Genomic DNA, 20,745 nt, shown 5'->3' on the forward strand with positions numbered 1-20,745 from the left:
GTCCCGTCGTAGAGACTCCAGACTGAAGCTGCGCACGCAGCATCGTCAGCGGGTCCTCCCCCTCCCCCTCCTCCTCCTCCTCTTCCTCCTTCCTCCTCCTTCTTCTCCTCCTCCTCACACAGGGACAGAAAAAAAGACACGAAGAAGAATGTGAAATACAAAGATAACAAACATTGATTATCCATATTTTTTCTAAAATAATGTTTTGGTTTTTACATGATAAAGGATCATTTCGTGTCATTTCATTTTGCAAGTAAAGCCTTTAATTTACGGGTCTGGAAATGAATCAGAATAATTAATTAAGCATGAATCTTTTTTGTACTCTTATACTCCGGTATGTTTGAGAATAAATGTGCCAATTTTCGATCGATACATGCCCAACTAATTGAATCCATTTAGATGCTATAGTACAACCCAGGCTGTGGTTCCCAACCTGTGGGTGGGGCTCCGACATGGGGTCTCAAGTGAAACCTAAAGGGTCCTGAGAGTCTTAATAGGAAAGGAAAGCAGGGAATATGAACTTAGTTCATAGGCAAGCACATCATTGACAAAAGGCTATATGAAGAGTAACGTTTACAACATTATTTCGAGTTTATTTGAGTTTAACTTTAGCCAATCATTAACCCAGACTGATTAAAAATAATCCTGACCAACAAAATTGTCCATAATAATATACCAAATAAAGACAGGAAATATAGTTGGGACTAAAGATGAGGTGGCCCAATCATAAGACTACCATATATATATATATATAAAAAAAAGATTTAGGAATAGTGTGTTTTGTGAGCGCTGGACGGCTTGTCTTTTGTTCTGTCTTTTCAAACAGTACTCTGGACAGTATTAGCCCGGTGACTGGCTGATGACAGAGGCACAGGAGAATGGAGTTTGGCAGCTGCGGATGAGAGTCTGGTAGAGACAGGCCCGGGTGAGCAGGATCCCCTGGGTCTCCATATCAGTCCCAGCCAGCCTCGGGCTCTGCCTCGGGGCCCCGGGGCCTCTCATTGTTCCGCAGGGAGGCTGTTTAATGCACTATAATGAGACTCACAATATACCCTGGTGGCATGGTGGTGACTTTGGTGTGGTTACCTCCTCGGTGTCCCTCCCCCCCTCCCCGTGTGTAGTCAGTATTACTCATGAGGAAATACAGCTCAGTTCAGCTCTGAAAGCGTTGTTCACATGCTTTACCACTCAATCAGTACTTCTCAAAATTAGAACAATGAACATCTGAGTGTAGATTTTAAACCTCTTATCTTATCATCTCCTTGGATGAAGAAATCTACAGTGAAACTTACTACTCACGTTTAAACAAGTCTTCTTTGTATTTAGAGACCCTGTAAAAGTGACTGTGGTTGATAGAGGAGCTGGATCTTCTATTTAAGACCCTCCCCAGCTTTGCTTGTATTTTTTTTAGACCCTTGTCTTGACAACACTGCAAAAACACTTTTACCTCAAATATCTTAAGGTGGTATATCAATGACAAAGACAACAAGAAAGAGCTACTTGATAAATTATTGCAGCCACAGAAAGCCCAGACTAACTTTGCGAGTGTTGTGGGGCTTTAAACCTACATTATTTTCACTCCATCTTCAACTACGAAGGAGAAAAAAAAAAGGTTTGACAGATTTAACTTCACTGCAGTTCTGCTTTTTGTTATGATTTAAATGAAAGAAGCAAAAAAACTTGCTGGAGACGTTCAGTCAGTCATCACTAATTACCTCCATGTGTACTGTGTTTAAAAAAAATATGGACAGCATCTACTTGTTTGATTGTGATGAGAAAAAAAAATTCCTGAATGTGTTTAATTTGTGGAGGTGGCGTTTGTTGACGCGAAATTTTCTGCATTAAAACATTGGTGTAAATCCTGGAGGTTTATGAATCTGCTCTATAATAATATTATATAAAGACCAGAGGAAAAAGGAGAGAGACTGGAGGGGAATGCTTGCAGCTAACGTCTGTCTGTGACTGTCTGACTATCTTTACAGAGAGAGATGTCTCTCTGAATGTCTAAACTTGTGTTTTTGAGTGGTGGTACACATGAAAACCGCCATTTTTAAATAATGCTTATAATAAAAAACCCAAAAAGCAGGCTCAATTACAATATAAATATGGGATAAGAAAAAACAAAAAGACTCCTGTTTGCTCCCTCCCAAAAGTAAATATCACCCACCCACCTACTCCCCACCCACCACCCCCCTCCCTTCTCTGACTCCCACTCTCCAATCTGCTCTGTAATTTTCACACGGTCCCTTACATCAACAGTGAGTGAGAGCCGAGAAGCTGTGTGAAGTCTTTGTCTCCGCTCTTCATAATCAGACAGAGATAAAAGTCATATTGGGCTGGCATTTTCTTTAAAAGGCCTTTACTGCGACTACTGTGTGTGTGTTTAGACCCAGAGGGCAAATAATGACACAAAGCCTGCTGTACAACACAAAGACAGCAAGAGATCTGTGTTGTCAAGCACCTTCAAAGAGTGGAGGACAATTCCTCATGGAGGGATACCGTGTGTTTAATTCTCAATCCAGTCACAGAACACATGTTACATTTGTCATACATCCCACATGATACTCTTGAGAACAAAATAGTTGATTCCCCTCCCACTCATGCCAAGCCATCCTGTCTCCAACGTTAGGTCAGGTCAGGGTTCATGGTCAGTGTGCCCTTTGATGGGCACCCACTTGGGATGCCAAACACTGAGCGAGAACAAGGCGTTTTTGTCCGTCACGGGCCCGTCTGACATTAACCAGAGCAACAAAGGCAATTCAGGCTCCGTGGAGCTGGAGCATGACCAGGAAAGTGACAAAACACACACAGAAAATGACATGTCCGTGAGCGGGGCTGAGAGCTGAGTGAGTTACAAAGAGAGGAACGTGTTTAGATGTATTCAGATGTTTAAATAAAATCACAGCCAGAACATAAAGGGGCCGACTTTAACATCAACACTCAATTTACGTTAGAGTACCCAGAGGAAGTTCTGCTGTGGGTTCAGCTAAAAAACACAAAAACACCATCTAGTGTTCATTTGAAGTAAACGGCAGCTCTCCCTTTTCTTTTGTGGTGACTCCACCTTACTACCTGACCCTGCAAGGCCTCACTCAGGGTCCGAACGAGGCAACACCATCCTGATGATTCAGAAGATAGCTCAAAACCTCAGAGGTTTGTTGGCGTTTCACGGCCTTGTAATAAACAACAAAACACATAAAGTATGTAAAGTAAAGAATATTATAAAACAATGTATGCGTTTGGTTTAAAAGGCAAAAAAAAGAGAGTTTTGAGAAGGAATCTATGACACATTGTTGAAGTGCTTTTAATGCTTGAATTTAATATTCTCCAAATATTTATGCACAGAATTTTCAATATACTTGAATCACAGTTTTTTTTTTTTTTTTCAATTCTACCATATTTTGAAAGCAGGACCAAAATCTCCCACTCATGTTTCTGTGGGAAATAGCCCCATCTAATGGTCTGAAGTCACAACTGATGCTGCTTTGGCAAGCTGTGATAATAATTTTGTGTTCATTGTAACAAGATTTAAAAAAGCAGTGTGATTCCTGCGTTGGCATCATGAGAAGCATAGAGAAGTAGAAGTACTCAGATACTCTACTGAAGTAAAAGTAGCACAAAAAAAAAGCACTGTCAAAATACTTTACAACATTTACAATTAATAATCTTGCATAAATTGCACTTAATTAAAAGCACACACGTTTTATAGATACATTTATTTATAGACAATTTCTGTTGTTAGATTGTTATACATTAATTGTTTGAGAAGCATTTTCCTGTTGCAGTTTGTTTGAGGCATGTGTAACAATTATTATCAAATGCATTATTCTTTTTTTTATTCATTATTATTATTTTATGAACTGATCATGTGTTTTGTATGAAGCATCGACTTAATATGCTCAGTAACAAGTACAGGGTTTCCAAAATGCCAAATTCCCTGACTTTCACTTAAATTCCCATGATCTATACCAACATAACAATCCACATTTGTGCTGATCAGACAAAATTCAGTCACATTATTTTTTCCCCCCAGAAATTTGTGAGCTGTATTTACTAATTGACGCCTTTGCAGTAAAAAAAACAACAAAAAAAAACATATATTTTTTAACTGCTTAAACAAAATATTTCTTCTTAAATGGGAACAATATGAACACAGACCCCTTCTTTAGCCCTCCTTTAACAAAAGAGGTGTTAAATCAAATATTTTTTGGGGAAATGTTTATTTGTGGGTGATGGGCCACATGAGGTTATACTATCACTTCAGTTCTGTTTAACCAGATGAGTATTCACACATAACTCTCACATTGCACTTTAAAGTGACAATCAGCCTAAACGTCCTCACAAAGAGGGTTTGTCCTCCTCAAAATGGTTTTGAACCAAACACACACGCACACGCACACACGCACACACACACACACACACACACACACACACACACACACACACACACACACACACACACACACACACACACACAGAAGAATAGAATATGATAATGTATTACAGCATCAACATGAGCCAGAGAGGTCTTCTCCGCAGAACTCATCACAGAACAACCAGAACCAAAATCATAATCCAAGAAGAAGAATTGTATTGTTTGTATTAAACCACTATAGTGTCATATTTCCCTCTAAAATGTAGCAGTGAAATATGTTTGAAACTTAAAATAAAAGTACAAAATAAAATTTAAATGAGAGAAATTAACATCACTACAGACCCAATGAGTCATTTTTAAAGCAGTCACATTTATTTGTCTTCTTATACACATTTTGCTAAGCAGCTTGTTGATGCTAGCAGTTGGCTTTGATAGGATTTACTATAGGATGTACACAACGCTTACTAAAAAATAAATAAAAGACAAAGTGTTCCACAGCTCAAAAATATACAAAGGTTTGAAATTAATGTAAACTTTAAAAACATGTTTTCTTTTTACATAAGAAACAATTCAACAACTTTTGTGACAATTTCCAAAAAGTTATTGTATTTACAAGTTTGTACAAAAAAAAAAAAAATACAAAGCTGAGACCAACAGTACAGTTTGCAGAGGTTGATCTGAAATCCAAGTGAAATGCACTGAAATGTACCGCAGGTTGAACTACAACTCTTTTTTAATATTCGTTTGTGTTTTTCAAGAACGTCTCAGTCAAGTAAACAAGAGGAGAAAAACAGTTCAATGCCACTAACATGTAAATTTTTCTAGCCTTTGGCGGAAGCGTCTATGAACTCCTCTGCTGAAGCGTCCTCAGAGTGTGGATATTATTTAAAGGAAAGTGAAACTGCTTCATGTAAGGATCTATAAATATCTCCAGGTACAGCAAGAGAAAAATGAAACTTCACAAACATCACTTTATCAGTGCAAGAAAAAAAAAAAGAAGTTGGAATGAAGGTTCACAGACTTAACTCATTGTGTACCCTGTTAGTTGCATTTGTATGGAGTCTCATTAAGGCCAAAATTCAGTTGGTGTTGACAGTGTACCTACAGGGAAATATGGCTACATAGATTCTGTCATCTTTGCATAATGGTTGAGTACCATCGCTCCAATAAACACCATGTACTTTATTACAGCGAATATGCAAGACAAAAGAAAAGAAAACAGACTCAGAGTGCCAGGGTAACAACTAATAACTCACGTTTAGCTTATGACTGTTCATGTCATCTGGTCATGACATTTATGAGTGGCTTTGCTGTTTGTCTCTGAAACCAGTGTCTCAAATGAGATTTAAAATTTGTCTCTTATAAACAAAATAACTATCTGAATAAAATATGTTATTTAAAATATCAGCAATTCATTGCATATGTTCATGTTAAGTTTTCAGTTTAGGTTATTCATAAATGTAAACCAAATCAGGGGGCGGGCAGAGATTTTCTGTGTCTGTTATAAAAATAAATATTTTTAGATTGTTTTGCGACACAGAAAATGTGAAAGTTTTTGCTTTTGATGGGGGGAAAAAAATTGAGGAGCATTTGGCACAAAATAGCAGCAAATGCCAAAATCCAGAACTTCGTCTTTTTTCATCAGACACGATAACCTGGCTTCATATTCAACCAAACATCCTCCATCAAAACTGAAAAATCTCACAAAAAACAACACTCAACTTGCTGCTCCGTCACTTATTGTCTCCTGTTGAGTAGAATAAGGCATATTTGATCCTCCTGAGCACTTTCCACTTGCCTCTTTTCAACAATTCATAAACACACCAAGTCAGCAAACCAGAAATGACCATTGTTCTGTTTTTCTTAAAACATAAAGACCTCCTTGTTCTCTTGCTGCTCTCCGATTTCACCGCCTCCAACTCTTTGATCACTTCTTCATCTCCCATGTTAAACACCTGCTCGTCTCCCGAGATTGTCGAAGTTAGTGCTTGGCTTTGACATTTCCAGTCTCACCGCTAATTACTCATCTTATTTATTGCATTTATTACGATTTTAAAATGTTGTAATAATAAGCTATCTTTGATATAATTTATTATATGCTTTAAAAAGGACCGAGTAAAATATACAAACACATCATATCAAATGCTGTTTACAAGCCATATGAATAGAAGGACTGAAGGTTCACATTTCTTTAGTTAGTCCTGACGGGGAGTATCAAAATATTTCAGTATAACTGGTTTTAGGAAATGTACAAGTTGTGTGTGTGATTGCATAGGTATTCACAGAATACATACAGTTCATAATCTATTTTCATAAGATACTAAAAAAAAGGTAAACTTGTACGAGTTTTCTTTTTCATATTTTGGATTAAAATGTGACAGCAGAACATGAAGATTAAAGAATGAATGTACCGTAGGAAGGCAGAGGGAAGGTAACCAGCGGAGTCAGGTGTGCATGGCTTTGGAAATGTGCCTTAAACTTACAAAATTAAAAGTTTTTTTTAAAAAGAACTATTAAGCCTATTTCTTCTGCTGAAATGAACTGGGATTTTAAATTGCATTTTTCTACAGAATTCAGACACTAAATAATCTGCTTTCTAATACCAACTTTTCATTGCATAAAGACATATTTTTTTTTAGAAATACAGTTTGTATAAAACACAGGTAAAATCCTTTCCACAGAATAATCAAAGAGGAAAGCAGCTTCAATACTCAGCCACAATTACTAAACTGATGACTTCTTTTTTTACCAAAATGATTTACCCAAATTAAGCTCATCAACTCTCCTGCCCTCACCACATCTCTTATATATTAGATTTCATTCTGGTCCGTTTGTTTTCACTGTAAACACTCTCTTGTCTACGTGGAGCCCAGTGAGGAGCGGTCGTCGTGAGGGCTTCCGTCTGAGTTCTCCGTCTCACCCTCGGAGATGGCCTGCATGGGTGCCGAGTACAGCCGGCTGCGCACGCCGTAGCGGCTGCTGTTGGCGGGCGGGGGGATCCTGGAGCGTCCCTGCCTGGAAGAAGCGGATGTGTGGAAGGACTTGGGGGAGAAGCCCTCAGCGTTGGCTCTGGGGTACGGGCTGGACAGATGGTCCTGTCCTGACTGCTGCTGCTGCAGCTGCATGGGGGAGGCGGGCTCCTCGGCCTGTCTGGGAGACTCCGACAGAAAATCTCCAGATGATTTAGGAGTGATGGGGCTCTTCAGGATCTCTGTAGCCGACATGCGGTAACTGGACTCGGAGCGGCTTCCCTTTTTAAGCAGCAGCAGTTTGAACTCCTCGTTGGAGGTGCTGGACTTCTTTGCGTTCCTGTAGATGGGACCGGAGACTCTGTGCAGGCCTGGTGGGGTCACGGCCGTGGCGGCGGCGGAGGAAGAAGGGGAGGAGGAGGGTGATGTCAGAGAGACCGGGGAGCTCATGGTGCTGCTGGGTGGTGTGTTTCCCGACGCAGCACAGAGCCGGTTCCTCACACCCAACTCAGTGGAATCCTTCCTCCCCAACACTTTCCTTTTGGACCTGAGGACGAAGAAACTCATTAGAGAATCTGTGTAAAGTTGGAGAAACACAAAGAGACTTGTATGCGACACACTCACCGGTGTATCATAGCGAACAGATCCTCAGTGGTGCGAGCTTTGGTGGGTGACAGAAACACGCTGTCATCATCCGGCCTCGACTCATCGTGGAGTGGAGACACCGCATTGTCACTGGGTGGAGAGTCTGTAAAGAGAAACACAATTTAATATACTGCAAGCTTTCTACTCTGATCTAATCAAGCAATATTACACAAGAGGGTGTACTTTAACGTGATTATTTGCACGACAGTGATGCGGTCCCTAAGCATCACCGAAGTGCCAATAATCACATTACAACACACCCTATCGTGTAATATTGCAATTATACAACAAGTTACAGTCTAAATTAAACATGTAATCAAAATGTTTTCATATTGTGGGGCAATTCGCTCTCAAAATGCAAAACTTTTTGTTAGTGTGAGCTCCGTTTCCACAGCAACACATGGGGCAGGACTAACAATTGGAAAACAATCAGTCGCCTCAGTAGAAGCGAATGTAATGTATGCGATGTTTACCACTCCAGGAAGTAGTCCGAGCCTTAGCAACGACCCTAGCAACAGAGACGAGCTCTAGTCCGTTTTATTGCTTTCTGGAGATGGTTTCTCAAACTGAATAAATACAGCACATAGAAACACTAAACTGCTTAGCTCGCTCAATCTTGTTGTATGTAAGATATCCGTTGAAAAAATATGTCAATGGACCCCGTGTCACCTGTTAAAACCAAACCGGTCAAACGAGCCGCAGCTGAGATTCTAAGTGCCCGACTGTCGGTGGTGTTACGGTACGAGTGCTCGGAGCGACAAATAAGGACCAAAGCACATTTAATAGGCCTATTACAAGTAAAACAACATTAGATTTAATATGAAATTCGACTCCAAATACATATTCCCAGTGATATTTCTAGTGATGAGCAGGGTGTGATGCTTTTGGTGATTTGAGCACGTTCCAAATGTTCAGTTGACCAATCAGATCGCTGGGTTGGAACTACTTGTTGTATAATGTTTACATAGTATGTTACCCATCAAAAGGAAGCAACTAATTCATGTTTTATGAGATTAAACAGTCAAGTTTTTTTTGGATAAATTAGTTTGTCTAAAAATGTCAGAAAATGATCATAATATAATATAATATAGTTTAAAGTACAGTTTGTTTTCTATAAACAAACAGCCCAGAAGTCCCAAAGATATAAAACAGAGAAAAGCAGCAAACCCACAAATTTTGAGAAGTTTAAGAACCAGCAGATATGATATTTTTACTTAATGATCTACTACGTACTTACATGATTGACAGATTGACAGTGCGAATTAATTGATTGAAAATTATTATCATTATTTGATTAATTGACTGTTTCTGAACTACTTGTGACCTTTTATCACATGTTGCTTACACAGTATCTATGGATTCAATCAATGATTTCCATTCACACAGTGTTAAATTTGAATAACTTCAGATTGAGAAATGAAATGCATCTCCTGCCACCTTCAGGTGTTTCTAGTGTGCAGGTTGGGAGCAATTTGTTTGTTTTACACGAAACACAAAATCTGTGATTCTGTACATCAGAGATTTTTATCACCATGAACCAGATTTCACAATTTGGTCACTGACTAAAGGACACTACACTAAGTTAGCTTTATTTGTGGTTAGAAATAGAGCCAAATTAACACTGGAGTTTTAAGACTGATATTTGGGACAATTTTTTTTTTTAATATATCGACAGATATTCTTTATATATTAACATGTAGTGTATATAACAGCTTTTTGCAATGATACCTCAAAAGTTGTTATCAAACCCTATGGAGACTTGTTACAAAGATGGAGGCAGGATATCTTTTATAATCACACTGACATCAGTCTAGTGAAAGAGTCAAATTCACTGTGTAGCTAAAAAAAAATAGAACAATTAAAAATCTTTGCCCAAGCATCTTTTCCTATTGTTTCTTCCTGTTGTCATATCAGCAAACGTATACACCAATATCTGCAATAAAATTGGATGGCTGATACATGTTAGAAATGTCTCTAGTTAGAAACTGACACAACGAACAGTGACGACAAAAAGTGAGAGACTAAAGTTTACCAGAGAAAGAGTGTGGGTGAGAATAATGAAACTAAACTGACGGTTGGAAAAACAAAAGTATAACATGCATCAGTGATGAAGACCTTCGTACCTTTACTGAAATACTCCTCCATCTCTCCCGTGGACTCCTCCTTGCCGTCCAGCGAGGCACTTTCGGCTGAAGCACCTGATGAATCATTTTCCCCGTCTTTGCTGCCTTCATTACTGATTGGACTCACTTGCAGAGTCTCTGACTGACTGTCAGTGGGAGGCACTTTATCAATGTTGGATCTCTTAGGTGAACTGTGCAGACCAGAGGGAGGAGGACACACGTCTTCTTCAGTCTGTTGTAAAGACTCTGAGTGTGAGCTGAACTCTCCCGAGCAGATGAGTGTCTCTACTGACTCTCTGTGCGTCTCTGCTTCACGACCTGCGGGCCCGTCAGGGACGTCAGCACCTTTCTGGTCTGAACACGGGTCTGCTGTCACACTCTCTGCAGCAGCCTCTCTGTCCGGCTTGTTCTTCGTCTCGCTCTGAAACGCTGCTTCTCCACCTGCTAGCTCTTCGTTTGAGGTAAACACTGATTCACACGACTCCTTTGAGGACGTGTAATGATGATGATGATGATGTGACAGCAGGGGACTCCTGAGCTCTAAAGATTTACTACTGGAAAGTGTGCTTGTTAAGTTCACAGTAGGACACTGGAGTCTGGGAACTGATTTGTCATCGTGACCTTCTTGGTGCTTCTTACTGATGGATCGGAGCTGCACTGAGTGCAGCACCGTGGGTGTAATGGACAAGCAGTGAGCGTGGAACACCTCGGAGGTGGGAGGTGCTGCAGGTGTGGCTGACACTGCAGCTTTTTGTTTGTTTTGGTGGAGTATCTGCGTCCTGTAAGCTGAGGCCTTGTTGCTGACACTGGGAAGGGCACTTAAGTCGAGGTGAGAAGGAGGGATGACCGGCAGCTCCAGATCTCTCTTCGAGGTGGCTCCGTCCCTGCAGGACAGTGACTGCAGGGACAGGGATGAAAGAGAGGACTTCCTCTCTGGGACTTTGGGCTTCCTCTTGCCAGTCGACGGCGACAGCGGCCCAGGAAAGAAGGTGGAGGGAAAGGAGGAGGTGGGGGTTTCTGACTGACTGGAGTACCCGCTGGATGGGCTGGCCAGGCTGGCCAGCTTCTCCGGGGACGTCAGCTTGAAGTCTCCCTCCATTGATGGAAGTGACGGGGAGGTGGCTCTGGATCCAGACTGGGACGTCTGGGACTCTGAACTCTCCTGTGACTTGATGCACTCGATAACAGTCGTGCCCGTCGCTGTGCTGGAGTTCGACAAGGATCGGTAAGGATCGCTGGATTTTAAATCATTGAGGAGCCAAAGATCTGCATAGTCTGACTGTACGACGCCGTCATCCTTGAAGGAATGTCCGTCTGTGGAGCTTAACACGCCTAAGTCAGGCATGTCAGCCGAGGCCTCGACGCCCCACACCACAAGGTCTCGGACCAGTGAAGAGTTCTCGATGTGGCCCGGAGAGCCGGACAAAACTAGCTGTAGCTTCCTCTCCCTGGACGACAGAGGAAGCTGCTGCCCGCATGTAATCTTTGGTTCTTTTTTGTCGGGGATGTTTCCATCACTGCATATTTTTCTTAAGGAGGAACTCCTCTTAGGTGGAGACGGCTTTGCCTTTGGTTTCCTTAAAGAAAGGCAGCGTCTCCCCAGAGTCATGTGACCACTGAAGTCTGACAGGCCACAGTCAGAGCCGGAGGGTGCATAGTTATAAGTGAAGCTTTTGCTACCTTTCAGACCGCAGTCAAAGTGCATGGAGGTGAAGTAGCCTTCAGTGTCCACAGAGTAGTGTGAGACGGTGTCAGCCTTCTCTGACAGAGGCTTGTCGGAGTAGCTGCTCTCACACGTGGCCATGCTGGTGAAGCTGGGGCAACCCAGGCTGCTCTCAGCCTCTCGGCTCGGCTCGGGGCTGAAGTCCTGCGGGTGAGGAGGCTCTGGGTGGGCGTAACCCCACTCGCTCTCGATGGGAGTGCTCACTCCTGCTTCCTCTAATATGTCCATAGCTGTGGAGGAGAAGGAGCCCGCCCGCTGGGTCCTGAGGCCCGGGTAGTGGTCCAACATGAAGCTCGTCTGGTCATCGATAGCGTGAGTGGCAGCGTTCAGGGAGAGCTCGGAGTCACAGTGTGAGGAGCCGGTGAGCGGGGGAGATGCTGCAGGGGGGATGGTTTCTGACGTCTGGGAGGGGCAGGTGGAGCTGCTCCCGCTCCAGTTCCCACTGGAGGACTGGTGGTCCTCCTTGTGGTCCATCTGGCCTCCCAGCACTCCTGCAGCGGAGACCAAGTGGACGGGGCTGCTGAAGGTGTCCGAACTTGAAGAGATCTCACAGCTGCCCATGTCGGCTTTCCGGGGCAGGTGGGATCTGGTCCGCTCCATCCAGCTACGCTCCGGACTCTCCGACAGCTGCTTGTACTTCAAGCTCCCCAGCTGGTGCTCCAACAGGGCCTGGTCATCGGTGCTCTCCTCTTCATCCTTCAGGATCAGCTCCCTGGGCCCGGGCAGGAAGCTCTCAGTGTCGAAGGGGGAGAGCTCCTCCTCATCGTCGCTGTCATTGTGCCCATTGTCCATCATGCGGCTGCTGTCTCGGGGCAGACTGCGGGAGCGCAGGTGTGCTCCCACGGAGGAGGAGAACATGGCGTCTGTGCTGTCAGGCAGCGAGGAGATGTTGCCTGCAGAATAGGAGAGGCAGAGGGGAACTCCTTGGCCTCTCTGGGCCCTGATCCTCCTCCGAGAAGGCGCTCCTGAGATCAAAAAGTCTTCTGTCTGGCAACCCGAGTCTCTGGTGCTGAGATGGCTGGCCAGCTCCTCGATGGATGGAGTGATATCTGGACCGGCATGAACGATCACTGTCCGCTCTCTGGAACCAGGGGAGTCATCAGAGTCTGGGAGAAGAAAGAAGCACAAAGACCATGAAATAAAAAACATGCAAGAGACACGTGAAAACGGTGTTACTTAAACTTATTTTACATATTTAAGTGTCTTTTTTGCATTAAAACAAATATTTAAAAACAACATTTAAAAGTACCCTCCACTCTAAAATGTTGCTTTTTGTAATTACAGTTGAATGTTTGAGTTTCACTGTGCAGCGTTCAAAACTAGAAAGCTGTTTTTACAATCATCTGCTAAAGTGCTCACTGAAAATCAGATTTTAATGGGTCGGGCCAACCAGCATGATTTGTGACATCACAAATAACCGATCCTGGTTTATTCATTTTACACACAACTGATGTGGAAACTTCCAGTACACGTACACTGCTTGCATATTCAAAGATTTATTTTAAGTGATGAAGTAGATGTCATTTTAGAAATTTTTACAAGATACTTGTTTTGTTTTTTGTGGAAAACCAAATTCCTTTACAAATTAAAGTATTTTACATAGTTTTTGTCCGGAACTTTATCGGTTAATAATCCTAACCATCAATCAGAATACCTATAGTTTGAGTCTGGCTGGTGACTTGTCGTTTCCCATCGTTTTCTTTTTCTTCTCCATCATCTCTCTGAAGTCTGAGTCTAATAAAAGCATGAAATGTCCTCAAAATACCTCAAAACTGGAGCAAAGGTGCACTGAAAATATACCTACTATTAGTAGGAGTTGTTCATATGTATGTTACAGCTGACCGTTCACTTGTTAACACATAGTGGAACTGAATTACTATTACCATTACCACCACTGTCTTTACAAGGACAGAATGCCACAACTAGTCATTTAGACTTTTAATACTATACCATTTCTAAGTTACAGTAGGTAAAACATTGCAGAAAAGAAGTGAAATTAGCTTCATGACAGCACCAGTCTGAGTTACATTTCGTATTTCTGACTGGCAGGCAGAATCAGATTAAGGAACATACCTAGATCTTGCTGCACCTGTCTGGGAACGCCGGCTACGGTCCTCCGTCTCCTCAGCTTCCGTCTCCTCTGAAGCACAGACTGCGAGTGAACGAGTGAGCAGCGCACACTAGCATCTCTGTCAAAGCCAACCCCTGCAACGGACAGACAGGACATCTGAGGAATCTTTGTTTGGTGGCAACTGCAGAGATTCCTTCTTTACCTCTCACGCTGTCTCGTAAAAAAAAATACATTTAAATGCAAGACTCGGTTGAACTAAATTAGGTGTTCTACAAAAATAGCAGTTAGAGGAAGAGGACAGAGATCTGATGGAGCCACAATAAGACCGTCTATCTGCCTGGATTGAGACTGAGGAGAAATTTATGATAAACAAAATGATCAAATGACACAGATGCTATAAACTGACATGTTGATGGGTTCACTGACCATAAGAAAATCCTGCTGTGAAGGTTAATGCTTCAGTTTTCTTGTGTTTACTTCTAATTTTCCTGCCGCTCCCTCGACATACATTATGACCATCATGAGATAGCCAGTCAGGGCTTTCAGCACCATAGCAATTGCTGGACTTTGCTTACAATGTGCATTTTTTTTTTAGACGGTCTCTGACTCAGCCAGCTCTGGCGTACAACTCTCCTTTTGAGTCGGTGCGAGCACGAGTAACTAACATCGAGCCGGCCTTTTCAACAATTTAGACAGAACTAATTGGCATTCATGTCACAGCAGCTTTGAAACTGCAGTCAAAAGCATGAGAAACAAAGTTAACAGGGCACAAAGCATGACTTGCACACTGACAGGGATTCCCTGAAGCAGCAGTAATGGCCGGTAATAACTGCTTGTTTTATAGTGAATTTCTTTACTTCCCATAAATATTTCCCTTTTTAAGGACTCTACACAAAAGCTGTGGCATTAATGAGGAGAGCCAAAACCAAAGAATGCGGAGAGAAGGAGTGACTGTGTGCAGTCTAAGATAAATTATGACTCCTTTTGTTTGACTGTTAGCTTTTACCACACTGACAAATACTGTATGTTTTACGACTATGACTGTTTAAAAAATAGTTAGACATTTTGGAAATCTGCTTATTTGTTTAGATGCTGAGAGTTAGATCAACATATAAAAAATTCTTCCGACTCTACTTTAAATATGAAGCTTGGTGGGACCTCCAAAGCTCACTGTACACTGTTTTAATCTGTACAAATAACAGGATATAACCTGTTAATCAGTGAGCTTTAGAGTTGCTGGTAGGCACTTGTATAGTTTGAGAAATGCAAATATGAGTATTTGTTGTAACGAGTGAGACAATAATATTACTGCCATTTAGTTCAAATAGGGAGATGGGTAGCTTAATTTATCTTAGCATAAAGATGGGAAGCAGGGGGAAACAGTGAGCTTTTCTCTGCCTAAAAGCAACAAAATCCAACTACAAGCAACTCTAAAGCTTACTTATTAACATATATTTCACATTTTAATGCACAAGAAAACAGAAATGTGAATAATTGTAGTTTTGTTGGAGGTTGGCTGCTGTCTTCTTTCATGGCTTTGTGAAAATTATAAATTGTTGTTTTTACCCGTCAGATTTTGTAACGATTTAACAGACACTATATGACATATTGATTAATATTTCAAAGGTGTTGGCGGCCGTGTTGTTTACCTTTCAACCCTGTTTTGAGTTGTTATATTTAACTGTCTCCTGGCTGTAGCTTTGTATTCAACAGATTGATATGAGAGTGATGTCATTATTCTCATCTAACCCAAAGCAAGGAAGTTAATAAATGTATTTTCCAGTACGTCAAACTTTCCTTAAGAAAAGTTAAAGAAGAGTTAAAGAAATCAAATAAGTCTGAGAAACCTACACCACAGCTCATTCTCGTCACAATAAACAAATCTGAACTTAAAACATGAAGTGATTTGAATTTACCAGTCACATTAATGGGGATGACACATGAGTTGATGACTTGGGAATTGCATTTCATTCTCTCCTCTGGGGTGGGCAGCGGCAGAGCTTTAGACCAGTTAGTCTGCTTGTCCAGGGTGGAAGGGATGTTAAGGATGGGAAACTTAGACCGGTGACCTAGAGCCACCCCGTCAGTGTCGAGGTCAGAGAGCGCAGCCTGCAACAGATGGATATTTGCATTGGTTAGAATGTTAATGTTAGACGGCATTACATGAGAAGTGGTGTTAAGAAATATGAACAAACTCAGCTACTGAAAGGGGGAATGTGTAGTGTACAGTGATTAAAATCTGGTACTGTCACAGTGTTTATCTGGGAAAGAGTTGAAGACTAGATAAGGAGATTAGTGTTTTATTAATCTGAAGCAAACAGCAGACTGCTCACTGTCTGAGCAGAGGTAAATCAATACATGTGCCCTTCCAGCAGCTGAGTTTTATGTTGGAGAGCCAAGAATCGGTTAAGTAATGGAAATAAACGGCAGGCTTCGGAGAGAGAGACTGAAAAGCACAAGAAACATTCAAAGAATCTGCTCAGAGGATTTCATGCAAACAATAAAATATACAAAGAAGAAGTTGAGACTTTAAAACCAGACTGTGTCCGAGCTTGCAAAAACCTCAGATTAACAAAAAGACGCGTGTCATCACAAATGCTAATTATGCTTTATGAACTAGAAACAACAACCAGAAATGTGACAAACGGCGTGAACCGTCGTTAACAGTCACAACATGCTGCAGCGGAAACTGAGCTCTGACAATCTGTGGCACCTATACGAGTCTCCTGCATAATAACGAATCTCCGGAAATATTTGAGAGGAAATACTTGACGGGAGCATTCCTCTGAGCTTCAGTGTCAGTGCTCCCTCACAGCTCCACATCCTTCTTTTTCCGTGGGCCTCCCTCAGACTCTCAAGTTTAGATTCTGCAGAGCTGCATTCACTTGCACCCACCACGCAAAGTGGATTGAAGCTACAAAATTTCTTACCTTGAGATCCCAACAGAGAGACACGTGACACTGGAAGTGATTCTCAGGCTCAACTGATTCCCACCTCCACAACCTCCCACCCCCATTTAAAGGCAGCTCTCGAGCCTTTGTGCTCTCTGTTCCCAGCAGACCAATGAGACCCTGACAAAAAAAAAAAAAAACGGCCACAAAAGAAACCGGTTTCCTTGGAAACTTCTCCCAACTAGTAGAGGAAGAAAAATAAAAAATAAAAAAATCAAAGGGAGACCATTTACAGCTGATTTGTTTTGAGAACAGAAAGACAGTTTTAGGAGTAGAAGAGGTCAGACAGGAAGAGGAGAGGAAGGATGAGCTTAACGAAGGAGTGAGAGAAAGAGGGAAGAGAGCAGGAAGAGTGGACACATGCAGGATGAGAGTGGAAAAAAACAAAAACAGGAGTGGCAGTGTTTGGTGCTTGTCCCCGTCTGTGGGCTCGTTTCTGTCTCATGACGGACATCAAGCACGATATATTTGGTGAAAAAAAAAAAACAGCACAAAGGGAGAAACATGAGGCTGTCAGCTGTGCAGTGAGGAAACCACAGCACAGAGGGATCATGGGTAATCACAGGCACAAGCTTGGAGAAGTCGAGCCTATCATTAAAGAAACCCAGGCTGCTGGGCGGCTGTGATTGTGGCCCTCACACACACATTCCTCACATACTGCAGAGCTCAGAGCCCTTCACATGAACCCCGACAACAACCGTCTGGTAAAAAACATGAGGAGTCGGCATGGACCAAACTTTAAAGTGTCAGTATTCCCCCTTGTTTTGAACTGGACGGAGCAGGCAGCTACGACTGCCAGAGAAAGGCGGCTTTAAGGAGGCATGCATCGAAAAAGAGATTCATTTTGCAAATTAGAGGAAGTCAAACAAACAAGGACAGGTGAAGCAAGGAGTTAGAGGGAGCACTCAGGAGTCAGGAAGGAGGGAGGGACCAATACCTTTCTGCTCCAGGGAGAGAAGTGGCAACATTCGGTGGGGGAGGAGGAGCGGGTGGATTCAAACTGAATTACAGGGCAAAAAAACAAACAAACAAAAAAGGACAAAAAAACAACAACAACAAATGACAGAAATGAACATGATATCCAACAGGAACGCAGACAAAACAGATAACAACAGAGGCAGTGGGGAGGAATATGTGGACTGTGAAATTATATTAGGGTCAGGGTGGGTTGATGAGCTGAAATAAAAAAAACAACCTTCCTGAACAATTAATGCAACAGATGTGAACATGAAAAAACACTCATTCTCTGCACAGTGACACAGATTACAACATGACACACTACAAACACAGTTCGCTCTCCTCTTTACCTGCACTAACTGTGTTGTTGCATCTCTAAAATGCCTCTCTGGCTGCTTGAAGGGGGAAGAAACGTGAATGTCACTTCAAAAGTATTTCAAAATCTCTCTCTTAAAGTAGAAATGTTACAGTGAATGATAATCATTTGTAAGAACAAAAGAAGTGACACATCTTTGCACATTTGATTTGGGAAAGGTGGATTCTTTTTCAGCTGCATCACATCAGATAATTTCACATCACAGGCGTGATTCATTTAGATACACAATGAGCCGACTGCCTTTCAGTATTCCACTACAATCTCTGCACCGACTTGTGATTTCCAGATCGACATGTACAACACAAAGAAGATTCTTTTAAAGCTCAAACGAGAAGATAATCGTCTCACCGTTGTCAGATTTGTGCCCCTCTTTTCATGCCTCTGGCCAACAGGATGGGAGGGGTACATGGGCATCGGGGGCACGGTCAAGATCGAGATGGTGACCCTCCGCTCCTCGCTGCCTGATCGTCTCCTCTGGTGACCTGCAGCAAGTAAACACGTTAAACTTGCTGTAAATGCTCACAGTCATCTTTAAAATGCGAGTACTGTAAAGTGTAAAAATAAAAAAAAAGATGCACGTATTATAATACAGTGAAATCAATACATTGGCTTTGTGAAACTGATATTTATTAGGGTTCGATTCATAAAGGTGGTGTTTGAAGACTTGACCAGTGTGCAAACTTGGATGTGTTTAGTGTTTCCGTTAGCCATCCATCTATATGATCCTCTACTAATTTTTTTTTCCAGGCTGCAGTTGCAGTATGTGTCCCCTGGAGGGCAGAGTGACACCAGAATCCCAGACTGCCAAAAGCACTATGCAGACCTTTACAGGCATGTAGCCCAGAAATAATTTCCAAAAAAGTGTTTTTTCATGACATGTAAAATAAAAATGGAAAAGTGCATTAATTGGGGATGACAGGGAGCTCAGTTCAGAGCAGCTTCTTTGGCCTATGCTGTGTTGTGGTCGGAGGCGGCTGACCAGTGCTGAGTGGCCTCACCTCGGTGCAGGGCCCACAGGCTGAAGTTGGCTTGCCTGTGGAGCTCTTCCACACATGCTGGCCGCGTGGAGGGGTGGAAAACGTTCCTCTGCTGGTGCCAGGGAGATTGGTAATGTGCCGTCAGCTTACTCTCCACATCCAGGTTGGACACGGCTGACGGAGAGAGACACGACCGGGTCAGACAGACAACCAAAGAAAAATCCAAAATGAAGAAAGTTATCGGAATCACTAAATCTGAGACACAACAGTATTTATACGGCATCCTGAATTATTTTGTAGGTCTTTCAAAACCTCTGTTACAGTTGTTACTGAACTACTAAAACATCCTGTGACAGACTCATGTAATCCATCCTCCTGTCCTTGATGTCTGTCCAGATTCGGTGTAATGGCTTGAAGCTCGTTTCCAATACAATACAATCAGCCGGTTTCAGTTTGGCGATGAGAAAAAGACTCAAACTAACCTCACAGTACCACTTGAAGTGCTCTTTAATATCTTGCTTGATAAATGAGGTCCAACACACGTCACTGGGTCTATTACTACAACTGTGTATGCCAAGAGATGTCACGGAAAGGCAGCTTTCATCACGAGGATCAGCCATTAAATTTCCACTCAAACATTTCTGTGGTAGCACACTGGTTACCATCATTAAGGTGATCTACACAGCTTCTGACGTATCGAACTAATGAGCTCTCCTTTTTGGCCACGTAAGCCTGTATTCTTCTCAATACAAACATTTTCATGAATAGGGAGTCCAGAAAATGTTGTGGGATCTAAAGTGAGGAGAAAACAATGGACTCGTATTAAAGCCTGAGAAAGAAAAGCGAGACAATCAGATCCAATGTGAGCGGGACAATGGCCTGTTTACTAATTCAGTGCTATTGCCTGCAGCCACACAATAGGTATGAGTGCAACCTCCAAACATTGACCAGTACCTGGACTAATCTCGCTGCTCCTCCTCACATCTCCTCAAGTTACACAGAGAGACGCTCAGGTCTCAAGTTACACATAATGCACTGGGGGGAAAAGTTGGCGTTTGAAAGAAGTTGTTTAGTTTTTGTGGCGTTGCTTGTTTAGATGTTGATTGCTTGAAATGGTCAGAGAAGTGATTCATTCAGTGAGTAACACAAAAAATGAGCTGCGTTCAGGAGTAAAGAAGAATTTCTACAGCATCACAAATCTGTCAAACCAAAATCTACATAACAGCTTTTACAAAGTGACAGGACATACAAATCACGGCACAGTCAGAGATTAAGCTGCGTGAAATAAGACGATATAAGTCAGGTATTGGCGCGAGATAGCATTTTACACATGCAGTAAAATCCAACAAAACTCTTGAGGATTAACTGCTGAGCCTTCGCTTGAGCAGACAAACACATCCATCAGGCTTCTGCCTACCTGGTGGACATTTCTGGGCTTTGTCCTTGACCTGGCAGCTTTACTGCAACACACTCTGTCTGACCTCCATGTTTGATGAAAGGCAGCTTTGACTGAGCATGCTCCAAGTTCGCTTTGTAGTGCAGCCAGTAGCTAACTTCAACTTAGTCTCCTTCACTCAG

At 42.2% G+C, this 20,745-nt stretch overlaps 1 protein-coding gene across 1 annotated transcript in view; it reads right to left on the minus strand.

The window, feature by feature from the left end:
- Positions 1-4,725: 4,725 nt before the first annotated feature.
- nhsa (Nance-Horan syndrome a (congenital cataracts and dental anomalies)) overlaps positions 4,726-20,745 on the minus strand; it is a 58,846-nt gene continuing 42,826 nt past the window's right edge. The window contains exons 2-9 of the mRNA XM_069699283.1: positions 19,189-19,341; positions 18,539-18,672; positions 17,795-17,857; positions 15,823-16,015; positions 13,909-14,040; positions 10,113-12,941; positions 7,969-8,092; positions 4,726-7,891 (exon numbers count right to left, since the gene is read on the minus strand). Of these exons, the coding sequence (XP_069555384.1) occupies positions 7,234-7,891; positions 7,969-8,092; positions 10,113-12,941; positions 13,909-14,040; positions 15,823-16,015; positions 17,795-17,857; positions 18,539-18,672; positions 19,189-19,341 (4,286 nt within the window). The 3' untranslated portion in view covers positions 4,726-7,233. The remainder of the gene's footprint in view (positions 7,892-7,968; positions 8,093-10,112; positions 12,942-13,908; positions 14,041-15,822; positions 16,016-17,794; positions 17,858-18,538; positions 18,673-19,188; positions 19,342-20,745) is intronic.

This window comes from Brachyistius frenatus, unplaced genomic scaffold (assembly GCF_029030835.1).
Source record: "Brachyistius frenatus isolate BFR_SWC_R1_liver_20210118 unplaced genomic scaffold, ASM2903083v1 Contig_29, whole genome shotgun sequence".
Classification (NCBI taxonomy): Eukaryota; Metazoa; Chordata; class Actinopteri; family Embiotocidae; genus Brachyistius; species Brachyistius frenatus.